Genomic DNA, 12,589 nt, shown 5'->3' with positions numbered 1-12,589 from the left:
TGGGAGTATATATTTGTATCTGGCAAGTGAAGGCCTCTGCTTTCTGATCACCATTTGAGCTGCTTCCCTCTGCCACACCATGATGTCCTGGCTCAACTTGAGCCCCCAGGAATGAAGCCTGCTGTCTGTGGATTGAGACCTCTGAAATCATGAGCCCCTAAATTCTTCCTCCTCTACAGTTGTTCTGGTTGGGTCTTGTAGTCACAGCAGTGACAAAGCTAACTCAAACAATGCCTTTCAGCTATTTTTTATTATTTAAATTGTCTTGGAGCTACTCTCTCTACTCACTTTCCACTCTCATTTCTGGCAGGGATCCTGGCAGAGCAGTTTGTTCCTGATGGGCCCCACCTACACCTCTACCATGAAAACCACTGGATGAAGCTAATGAACTGGCAGCACTGCACCATGTACCTATTCTTTGCAGTCTCAGGAATCATTGACATGCTCACCTACCTTGCCTCCCATGTCCCCTTGGGGGTAGACAGATTGGTTTTGGCTATGGCAGTATTCACTGAAGGTAACTTAGTAAAATGGATGGAGAAAAGGGAGGAGAGTCAGACAAGTTAAATTTATGAGATCAAAACATAAATGATCAAATATATTGCAAATTCAACTCAGGACTCCCAAATCTTGAATAGGACTTTGTCCTATGCTCTGGATGATCCCGACTGCATATTCCATAAAGCATCTCATGAAAGCATAAGGCCTTAAGACAGTTCTCAAAGGTTCTGGCTAACACTGCACAGAGCCTCCCTGCCTTCCCACTGCCACCAATACTGCACTCATACATGTGCATACTCCTATGCACGGGTGCACACATGCACATATATTCACATAGATACAATGCTTCAGGACTGACTGACTGCTACTATATATGGGGTAAATCCTTTTGGTTAAGGAAGAGACACTGCACCCCACTCCACCACTTGGGATGTTATTGTGTTGGCCTCCATTACAAGCATCAAGAGACCCACTGCATTAGTCAACTTTCTACCACTATTATTAAACACCTGACATAAGCTACTTAAGGAAGGGTCAGTTGGGCTCACAGTTTTGAAGTTTCAAGTCCAAGACTGAGCGGCCCTGTCTGACCTCAAATCATGAAGACTGCACATCAAAGCAAGAGCATATGTAAGAGCAAAATGGTCACATTTTGAACCAGGAACAAAGAGAAGGAGAGATTGGGTTTCCCCTTGAAAAGCAACCCTTCCCCATGACCTAAAGACCTCCAACTAAGCCCCTCCTCTTAAAAGATCCACAGCAACTCCCTATACCAGCACCCTGAGGGCCAAGCCTTTACATATTGACCTTTGAGAGACACTCAAACATAGCACCCACCCAACTGCTCAGGGGAAAGTGGTAGAATCCCAATATACCTCACATTAACTGAAGCAGGAAGAAAGCATTTTGTAATCCAATCACTTCTACCTCAGCAGAGTTGAAACAGAAGGTTGAAGAAGGGAAAAACTGAATTTCAAGTATACATACTCACAGCTTGTTATTTATAATAAGCACCATGTATCACTTATCCATTCTGTATAGAACCTTACTGTGGATTCTGAAGAGTTATCTTTTTAATACATCTTTCTTGACACTCTTATCATACCTATGAAATTAACTTAATCTGCACCTGTTTGTTGTCCTGGAACACTTCCTAAAAGAAGAAGCTATCTTTGAGACAGATCTAAGAGAAAATTCCAATACAGGAAAAGCCCAGGGTGAATTCTCCTAAGTATTAACAAGCAAGTCTCTGATGGCTGTCATTTGGTTCGTGGCAGGTTTTCTCTTCTACTACCATGTTCATAACCGATCTCCACTGGACCAGCATATCCACTCACTCCTGCTGTATGCTTTGTTTGGAGGGAGTATCAGTATCTCCCTGGAGGTGATCTTTCGGGACAATATTGTGCTGGAACTTTTCCGAACCAGTCTGGTTATTCTTCAGGGAACTTGGTTCTGGCAGGTGATTATTCACACCAACATTCTTTATGTGGTCTAGATTGAAGAGTCCCCTCAAGTGTGCCCAAGAGAAATCCTGAAGGCAAAATGTCTGAAAACGCAGCATACACCCCACAGGAATGTTTTCAGATGGCCCCTTTCTCCCTAGGCCCATACCCTGACCTATGTGCTTTTTCTGTTACTATCCTGTTGCTGCATTAACCTGTGGCAAGACTTCCCTAGTACAGGCAGGCACTGGTACCTTGTACAAGTCCCACTTCCTAAATTTCCCACAATTAACATTCCTGTATGAAAAGGCCTGAGATAGTGGGTAGCTTAAGCAAACCTGGTGGCCACTGGAGAAGGCTGGCTTCTCAGGACAGCTAACCAAAAGACCAATTTCTTCTTCATCTAACTCACCAGATTGGGTTTGTGCTGTTCCCACCTTTTGGGACACCTGCATGGGACCAGAATGATGAGACCAACATCATGTTCATCACCATGTGCTTCTGCTGGCACTACTTGGTTGCCCTCTGCATTGTGGCCATCAACTACTCTCTTGTTTACTGGTATGTTCTAAGAGAAGTAAACTTTTTTGACAAGTGCTAATCCCTAGGCAGTGCTGATTAACTTCTACTTCTGTTAATAAGTGCTAACTATATGCCAAATCCTAGGTAAGGCACTCGATACTTCAGAGTAGGTATTACAACTCTCATTTTACCAATGAGGATGATAAGGGTTTTTGATGTTAAATGACCTGACTAGGTCATAGTACCCTGATAGACCAAAGTCTCACATACAGCTCTAATATTAAGGCTGTAGTACAATGGGGAAAACTCTGAACTAGGGATCAGTACTGGGTTGTAGACCCTGCTGTTACTGGTTCATCTGGGACCCCTCTTCTATTTCTGGACTTGTTTTGCCTACTTGCCAGAAATGTTATGACTATCAAAAATATGCCGAGGCAGAAAGTGCTCTCTAGAGTGCTTCTTAGCAGTATACAGACTGTAATAGCTATTAACTCCCACGTACTCACTGTGTCACAGGCATAGATAACTCTCAACACTGTATTACCCCACTTTGCTCTATAGCTTTATGATGAACTGTTAATGTTTTACAGATGGGGAAATCAAAGTTTCAAGACTGAGTAACTTGACCAAGGTCATCCAACCAGTAAATGTCAGTGCCTTGCAGTACAAGGATGACTTACAGCATATGGTTTTACAGTTCTATGGCTGTTGTAGCTGCCCCTCCTTTTTTCCTAGGTGCTTATTTCCCTAGACCCAAAGCAAACACACTACACCCAGAAGAGTCCATAACAGACCAAACAGAAATGAGTTATAGTCATGGTTACCATCAGTCTACTCCCTGGTCAGTGAAAGAGCTGAATTTGAGCTCAATTATGACATTTCAGTCACACTGAGTATTGTCTGAGGTGTCAGATATATAAACACATATCACAATATTTGATAGAGATGTGAAGAAAATGCTTTAAGAACCAATAGGTGTTTTTAAATCCTCAGATGAGGAAGGATCTTTTTCTGCCTAATCTGATTGGACCTCATTGTTTTTTCTATTACAGCCTTCTGACACGGATAAAGAAACATGGAGGAGAAATTATTGGGATTCAGACACTGAAGTCCAATCACACTTACCAGACTGCACTTTTGAGTGGCTCAGATGAGGAACGAGATTAGGCCATGGAGTTTAGGAGACCTCCTATCCCTTTGAGCCCCCAAGGAGTGAATATAGCTTATTCCCTCATTTTGAGGCTTACCTTGGTCTGCTCCTAAGGCTCCATACATTTGTACCTCCTCATTTAATACAAGGCTGGAGGCTCTAGTACAGGAAATTAGGCCTCTGATGTTTTGTATATTTTGCTGTTTGGATTCTTAAACATAAGTTAACTTAGTCTGTGTTAGTGTAATATCTTTCATAAAGAGAAATGAGGTAATACCTGTAAGTAACAAGCCTGTGCATCTGTATAGAGAAATCAAAGACTGAAAACCTAAAACAGGAAATAACCTCGTGAATGAAATAATGAGTCCAGCAAGACATCATGCTGCTTTTCCTTCAAGAAAACAGGTATTTTCTTACTGGAAAAACATCAGGACACATGTGAATGACAGTGCTTTTACTTTAAAGCTATAATTCTAACTTGTATTTTTTTTAAGTAAAGCAATTTACAAGCAAATTTTAAATATTTTAAATATTACTTGTTAAACATTTTCTAACTAATCGTAACAGAGCACTGCAATGCCTCCATTGATAAGGGACAAAATTAGGCCAAAGATATATATATATATATATATATATATTTTTTTTTTTTTTTTTAAACAGGAAGTTAATTAGTAGCCCAGCCAGGCTTGTGGAACTCAGCTGTTTTGACTTCTAAAGTCACCCAAAAGAGGGTGCCAAAATGAAATCTGTACAGTGAGGTACAGAGAAAAACATCAGGTTATGGAACGCCTTGAATTTCAACATAGCTGAAAGCAAAAGATATGAATTCTGAATTAGTAATATAAAATCTTGATATTATATAATCTTGGTTCCAGATCTTTTTTCTTTTAAAAAAAAAAAAAAATTCTTTCAACAGATATTTATTAAATGTCTACTTTGCACCAGATCTGAAATGGTTGTCCCAAGTAATGAAATATGTGTTCAGCAAGCTGACAGTCTAGTGTTAGGGGAAGACAGTGTAGGCATTTACACAGTGTGGTGGGGCTTTGAGAGGTAAGTACGAACCATGATAGAGGAAGCAAGAGAGTTGTTTCTATAGGGAGTCTGTCCTACAAAGAGCTTACTCCAGGTACAGAAAACAGTGCAAAGGCAATGAAAAGGAGAAAAGAACATAGATAATTAAGTATATGAAGTTTTACAGGCAAATAAAAGTGAACTAGCATAAAGCTGAAGGGTCTTAAGAGACCACCTAACACCTTTTATTTGTACAGCATTTTCTGGATGAGATGCATTCTCTCATTTGGTTCTCACAGCTGTCTTTCAAAATTGAAGCCAAAACTTAGGGATTAAAAATGAGCTACTAAAAACATTGATTCAGTTATTATAGAGAGCTGGATCCCATTTTACCATCTACCTTGGTGTTGCCAGCTGAATGGGAACTCAAACATTCAACAAACAGTGCCAGGCACAGTGGTGCAGTCTGTAATCCCAGCAGCTCAGGAGGCTGAGGCAGGAGGATTACAAATTTGAAGCCAGCCCCAGCAACTTAATGAGGCCCTAAGCAACTTAGTAAGATCCTGTCTCAGAATAAAATATAAAAAAGGACTGGGGATATTGCTCAATGGTAAAGCACCTCTGGTAACCCCCATTCAAAAAACAAAGTATTGAAGGACTCATTATTAGCAATTAATGTAAAATATGCATTTTTCATAGGGACTGGAGGTGGGAAGAAGAACTTAGTTTCTGTTTTATTTTCACAGGAAAGATATACTTTTGGGGTTTTGTTGTTGTTTTAAGGGGTAGACTAAGAAATGTAATACTCTCTAGAGTGAGTAGTTGAGGTGTGAAAATCGGATATAAGATATTAAAATTTATTTTGATGCAAGCCTCACATCATGGTTTGGAACACCTTAATGGAAGTGATCAACCCTGGCATAAACATTCTTAGATATGATACTAAAGTACAAATGGATCATGATGTTGTTCATCAACTCCTCTCTTGGATATGTTGTCTGAATAATTTTACCAATCTCTATCAACCAGCTTAATGGCTGTCGCCAGATTTCAAGAACTGTTCCCCACCACAGCTGCCCCATCACCTGGAGTCCTGAAGCCTACATGTGAAGGAAGCATATATGGTACAAATACTGGTGCTATCACCATGAACAACTCTCACTCTATGCTATTCCACCATCAGGCTGAATAGTGCCAATATTAGATTTCCCAGGGAGTCAAGCCACACTGACATCCTGGAACAGGCCTGTACTTCACATCCCTGCTCTCTAGAACACACACATCTGTAGCACAAAGCAGTTAGATAACTTCAGCAGATTAACATGTAGGATAGGGCTTCAGCTGAATGCCAGCGCTACTTTTATGGCATCATTTGTTAAGTAAATTCAGAAGAGGTTTGTTTTTAACCAGCAATAAATATCTCAGACAGAATATCTCAAATTTCTTTTTCTCTTTCGTGCCACATGTCACATGGCTTCCTATGTGAAAAGTGACTCTTAGAAATAATGATCTCTATATTATAAAACACAGATGAACTCTCCTTCACTCAAGTAAAGTACCCTGTTGTTCCCTCCCTCTAGTCTCTACCTCTCACCATTTCCAGTCTTATTTCTGTGCCAGTCTTCCATACACCCATCAAGAGTTCTATCTTACCTGTCTCCTCTGCCCTCTGGAATTTAGGGTTCCCACCTTCCAACTCTGATTGTCCCCAACGCCCATCATGATACATCCTAGCCATCCTCCCCTTAAGAATGCAGTAGAGAAGGAATCTTAAGATCAGAAGTCTGAGTTTTCACCTTGGTTCTATTTTTAATCTTCAGTCATACTCATCTTCTCACAGCTAAAAGGGGGCTGATACATCTATTTTACAGAACTGCTATATGAAATTGTAAAACCACTGGGTAACCACCAAGTCACTCTAACCTTTTTCTCTTTCTCAGCACCTTGCCTAATGCCCACCTGCAACATAGCTACCATCTAAACCAGGCCACTTCCATTCTGTGTCCTCCAGCTCTACTTTCCCACCCAGATCCTATATAAGACCATCACTAACAGTCCACAGGTTCAAGATAAATTTTTTAATAATATGAATAATTTCTAAGAGAGGTAGGGAAGCCCTATCACTGCAAAAAAGCATTCCTACCACCCCTGCCCCATGATAGGTGAGGCATATGTTATAAATGACCAGTTCCTTAAGTACTTAGGACATTTTAAAATACCATTCTGAGCTCCACTTATAGCCGAAAGTGGCTGAGGACTGCAATAACCAGGAATAAATAAATTCAAATCCAGACTAACCTCTTCTGAAGCTGGTAGTGCCTAACCCTGCACACTGCCAACTTTCCACCTGCTGTTTCTCCTGCCAGAGATCAACATACTTTTTCTTAAAGGGTTATAAAAGTATCACTTCAGGCTTGAGAGCCATACAGTCTCTATGACATCTACTCAATTCTGCCTGCTAACTTGAAAGCAGCCATAAATACTATATAAACAAATGGGTGTGGGCTATGTTCCAATAAAACTTTATTTACAAAAACTGGTGGTTGGGCCCAAGAGCCTGGGGTTTGTGACTCCAGCTCTAGAACAAAACAGAATGCACAATCTTCGAAATGCAACAAAGTTGGTGCTGCAAAGTCTCTGTCACTGTACTCTGCCCACTGGGCAGACGAAGGTAGGACCACAATCAAGATCCCAACAAAGAGGTGATGCCAGAACAATCCCATTTTGGGGAATCCACACTACTTAACTTCTATGTTTTTTTTCATCTCATAGACTCTCAACTACAATGTAGTTATCAAATCAGCCACCAACTGGCTAGGATTCTCATTCTGGTCAAAAAAACAAGTGGTCATTTTAGAGGGGAGCTAAAGCTCACATTTCTATTTGATGAAGAGTGCAATAGGCTCTTTAAAAAAATAAGTTACACAAAATTTTCAGAACACAAAACTCATATCTAGACCACAAGTCACAAAGAAAACCAGAAACTAAAAAATACAACCCTTAGAACAAGGCTTACACACTGCTTGCCCACTCTAAATAGTAAGCCTTCCCTGGGCATCCTACTCTCAGGAGAGAACTTTGGCTTGAATGATGGAACCATGACTTTCCACGACTGTTGACAGAATCTTCTCCTAGATTGGTAGAGAGCAGACTCAGGAACCTGGAGTAAACCATTCTTAGGGCTCCAGTGTGGTGTATGGCAGCAGAATCAAGGCCATTTCTATCCTCCCCACTAGCCTGCCTTTAACAGACAAGCTTGGAGGAATAACGAAACCTCCGTGCTCCCTTTCTTTTAGCCAGGGCAGACCAGGAGTGATCTTTTATGGAAGCCACCTCTGTCACAATCACTGCTGTTCAGGTGCCTGTTTAGGAGATGGAGCTGTGGTCACAACAACAGTGGAGACTGCTTTGGAGGAACCAGAAGCTGTGCCCTGCTGGAGATGAGATGCGGGGACAGTCTGGATGCGCACCTGTTTGCAAAGAGAAGGTCTGGTCAGTGGACTACAAGTAGGTGCATCAGTTAAGAACAGTAAAGGAAACAGAAAAGTCTGATGTGGCCAAGAGTCTGCCTTGGACCTTACCTGTGTGGCCTGACCTTGCTGCTGAAGTTGCTGCAACTGCTGGGCAGTGAGGAAACTAACAGGCTTATTGCCAGCAATGAGCTTAGTACCTGCTGGCATGGTGGTGAGGATGATATTGCGGCCCAACCCACTCAGGCTGTGGAGGGAAAGCAGGAGTAAGGTATAACCATATCATGGGATAGTGGTCTGCCCTGGATTTAGGTTGTGCAATGAAGGAAAACAGGCAGGTCTGGTGTTCAGTCAAAACTCCAGCATTCTGGATTCACATGGACAAAAGCTGCTAAGATCACCCTTCTTCCAGCTTCTATGCTTCCCATGCAGAAAAGGGTGAGCACAGAAGGCCCTGGCACTCTGGATAAAATGGTCCTAGACTCTATATCTGTACCCTAACCAGGAGGAAGACACAGCCCAGAAGGGTGTGTGCTCCTTGCAAAAACACCTCCTGAGCCAGATGTAGTGTTGTGCACCACAGTCCCAGCTATTCAGGAGGCTGAGACAGGAGGACCACTTGAATCCAGAAGTTCAGAGTCAGCCTGGGCAACATAGCAAAACCTCAACTCTTAAAACAAGAAAATGAGCTGGGCATGGTGGCACACGCCTGTAATCCCAACAGCTTGGGAGGGTGACACAGAACTACAGGTTCAATGCCAGACTCAGCAACTTAGTGAGGCTGTAAGCAACCTAGTGAGACGCTACATCAAAATAAAAAATAAAAAGGGCTGGGGGTGTGCCTCAGTGGTAAAATGTCCCTGGGTTCAATCCCTGGTTCCCCCCCAAAAATAAAAACAAAAACAAAAAAAGAAAATGAAGCCCTCCCTCAAACAGCCATGTCACATAGCTGGTTTGATAGTGGTAGACTTGATTTCATCCTGCCCTTCATCATGATTAAGTCAGGGTCACAGGAAGTCATCATCCTCCGAACTGTCCTGGGTTCAAAGCTCAAACGTCAAAGGCAGGTGCTTCACACTCCTCTTCTATCACTTGATGCATTAGGTTTTTTAAAATTATTCCTCACCCCATCCTGCAATCTATGTTTGAAAGCAGTACAGATTTTTGTCTATTTTAATTAGAGTACCTAAAACAGTACTACATGTTCAATAAATATTGTTGATGAGCATGGCAATTATTGATGAGCATTGGTGTGGGGGACACAGAAATACCAGCTGCCATCCCATTCTGTGACAAGGACTGATATTATATTCCATCCCCACCTCCACCCCTGAGGATGCTCCTTCACTACAAACAGACTCACTTGGCTCCCAGGTTGCCTTTGATGATAGGGGCTGTGACCACACTCTTGCCCTTCATTGGCTGGCTAATCACAGACAGTGGAACTGTGATCCGTGTAGGTAGCTTCCCCTGCAGAGAAAAAGAAATTGGCTTTTGAGGAATAGAAGAAAGGAAGACCACCAAGCATCATTACAGAGAAAAAGAAGTGAGGAGCACTTTCAGTCCCTATTTTTTACCACAATCCAAATATTCTGAGGTCAGGGCCCAGGCAACCCTACATAAAAGGGTTCACACTGGTAGTAAAGTGTCACCTGGCCTGTTATCATCTTACAATCTTCTTTCATGGGTATAAAACCTGTACCTGAACTACATAGTAAAGTGTGTGTTCACTCACTACAGTCCTAGGTTTTGAGCCCCTAGGAGGAGAGGCTTAAGCATCTCAGTATCCCCCAACATATGGTACACTGCTGGGGACCCAGTAACTATGAGGTGGAACACACATGAGGAAGGAGCAAGAAGCCCAAGAGTTAACAGAGAAAGGACACAGCTACCCCCTCACTGGAATGCAGGCTCACTGAGGGGGAACAAACAGCCAGGCATGCAGGATAAAGAACAAGTCACATTCTCCAAGTGCTTTCTGTTTTTCCAAGATAAGAGAGGTCAGTTAGGGGACACCAGTAATAAACTCAACCAAGTGAAAAGTCCACTAAACTTACTAGCTAAGTAAGAACCTAGATGAAAAAAAGAGTAAAGGCCAATATATTAAGGGTTCTGGGAGGGATACAATGGTCACCGGTTCCCAAACTGCCTGGTTTCTAATACATGTTTAATAATACAATTTGTTTTGGGCAGTGCTGGGGATGGAACCCAAGGCCTCATGCACATCCCACTGAGCTATACTCCCCAGCCCAGTAATACTATTTCTATGTAGTAAATTTAATTTTTTTAAAAAATTCAAGAGGGGTGGTTGAGTCAGGAGTGGTGGTGCACACCTGTAATCCCAGCAACTCCAGAGACTGAGGCAGGAAGATACCAGGATCAAGGCCAGCCTGGGCAACTTAGCAATTTATTTCAAAATAAAACACAAAAAGGACCAGGAATATAGTTCAGTGGTAGAACAATGCCCTGGGTTCAATCTCCAGAACCACCACCAAAAAAAAAAAAAAAAAAAAGAGGGGACAGCTGATAAGAAGCTAAGCAAAGACACAGATGGGCATGCATATAATTCTAACTATTTCCGTAGCTAGGGCTGGATTAGCCAGTTATATTTACCTACACTGAATGTCTGAGTGACACAGGGAGATGCCACTGGGTAGGACCTTTTGGTGTCAGGAGGAAGATTCAAGAGGGCAGAGGTACATTGGGTAAGCACGGTTTCCTCACTTCCTTAACTTTACCCTTTGTGATTTGGAAACTTATATAATTATTTTCCCTTAACCACATTATGTAAGGTTTTTTTGGTGGTGTTGTTTAAGAACATGTATATCCGTCTTCCTTCATCACCTTGGCTTTTATCCCAAATTATTATGCTTTTCCTATGTAGCTTGCTTAGAAAAATAAAAACATGTTTTATATCTTCCATACACTAGAACGGTGCCTCCTTACTCCAAGACCAAAGAAAACACACATCTAGAAACACGTTGAGGTTGATATGGGGAGTTAGTTCATAATAAACAAATCATTTCAAGTTGGTGAGAAAAGGATAAACTGGTTGATGATTTGGGGATAATTTGAAAATATGAAATGAGATCCCTACTTCATGATACAGAATTATGTTTTAAATGGACAATCACTTATAGATACTTTTTTAAACTCATAATTTTATAAAAATAAAATTCTTAGTTATCTTTATAACTCTGGAGAAAGGTAGGCACAGGCACAAAACCTAGAATACGTAAAATGTTAATAAGATTTAATCAACAATATTGTAAATACCTATAAAGTGAGAGGTACCAAATGCAAGGATGAAAGATGACAGACTGAAATATATTCTATACACATAAAAAGGGCCACCTCGAACAATATAAAAAAAAGTCAAATACCTCCCTTCCCTCAAAAACAAGCAAAAATTTCTTCTCCACTAAAGAGCACATGCCAATCTCTATATGATGTATGCTCAACCTCACTCATGATCAGGGAAACAAAATTGAAAAGGAACGCCCTTTCCACTAGTAAGACAGGAACATAAAGTTAAACAGCCTTCTAACTTGAACCAGCCAGCTCTGGTTAGGGTTGGAGATTTGCTGATGAGAACAATTGTGTGGCCTTTCTGACAGCACAACTAGAGTATCAAAGCCTCCAATTGTGCCTCACTGTGCCTCCTACTCACAATCTCCACCCTAAATACAAACAACCCAGAAATACATACATATTCAAACACACACACCACAACATTCACAGTGGTACTGGGAAAGTGGAAACTGTATTCTTTTTTTTTGGTACTGGGGATTGCAGCCAGGGGCACTCAACCACTGAGCCACATCCCCAGTCCCTTTTTATATTTTACTTAGAGAAAGGATCTCACTGAGTTGCTAAACACCCCACTAAGTTGGTGAGACTGACTGAACTCATGATCCTCTTGCCTCAGGCTCCTGAGCCACTGAGATTAGAGGTGTGTGCCACATCGTCTGGCTTGGATATATATTAACACAATCCCTTCTATGGATCGCTACATCATCAGAAAGGATGTAGCCAGTATCTCTCTCTGTGGTGTAGGATCCCTAAGACTTCTTTATAAAAAAAAAAAAAAAAGAAAGAAAAGAGTAAGGGCTCTTGTAGATTTTTTTTTCCTTAAATTATGTGTATACATATATGAAAATACACAGGAAAAGGACTCATAGGATAAATGCTGTGTTACTAATAATAATTAGCAGTTATAAACGAAGAACTGGTAGAGGGATGAAAGAAATTTTACATTTTACTCTATACTGTTAGCATCATTCTTACAATTTTGTGTAAGAACGTATGCATGAACTATACCATTATAAAATGTGGTTCATAAAAATACATAAATCCATTTGGATCAAAGAAAAGAATACAGACAGGACTTCTAATTTCCATACCTACAAAGACATTTCTTTGGTCCTAGTGAGTCTCCTGAGGGATGGGAAGCTAACAACCTTAAGAGATTTCCTGAAGAGAGGGAT

General features: G+C 41.2%; 2 protein-coding genes across 7 annotated transcripts in view; one reads left to right on the top strand and one right to left on the bottom strand.

Annotated features, from left to right (window-relative positions):
- Tmem45b (transmembrane protein 45B) overlaps positions 1-4,481 on the top strand; it is a 28,639-nt gene extending 24,158 nt beyond the window's left edge. The window contains exons 3-6 of the mRNA XM_046432625.2: positions 311-517; positions 1,779-1,963; positions 2,362-2,507; positions 3,521-4,481. Of these exons, the coding sequence (XP_046288581.1) occupies positions 311-517; positions 1,779-1,963; positions 2,362-2,507; positions 3,521-3,635 (653 nt within the window). The 3' untranslated portion in view covers positions 3,636-4,481. The remainder of the gene's footprint in view (positions 1-310; positions 518-1,778; positions 1,964-2,361; positions 2,508-3,520) is intronic.
- Positions 4,482-6,695: 2,214 nt separating this feature from the next.
- Nfrkb (nuclear factor related to kappaB binding protein) overlaps positions 6,696-12,589 on the bottom strand; it is a 33,961-nt gene continuing 28,067 nt past the window's right edge. For all 6 annotated transcript variants that reach the window (XM_046432620.2, XM_046432623.2, XM_046432624.2 and 3 more), the window contains 3 exons: positions 9,466-9,572; positions 8,214-8,349; positions 6,696-8,102 (listed from right to left, as the gene is read on the bottom strand). In XM_046432620.2, coding sequence (XP_046288576.1) covers positions 7,977-8,102; positions 8,214-8,349; positions 9,466-9,572 — 369 coding nt within the window. In that variant the 3' untranslated portion in view covers positions 6,696-7,976. The remainder of the gene's footprint in view (positions 8,103-8,213; positions 8,350-9,465; positions 9,573-12,589) is intronic.

The sequence above is a fragment of the Marmota monax genome, unplaced genomic scaffold, assembly GCF_021218885.2.
Source record: "Marmota monax isolate L192 unplaced genomic scaffold, Marmota_monax_Labrador192_F-V1.1 WCK01_AAM20220418_F8-fsc00062, whole genome shotgun sequence".
Classification (NCBI taxonomy): Eukaryota; Metazoa; Chordata; class Mammalia; order Rodentia; family Sciuridae; genus Marmota; species Marmota monax.
The sequence above is the reverse complement of the archived record's forward strand: the minus strand, read 5'-3'. Positions and strand labels throughout refer to the sequence as shown.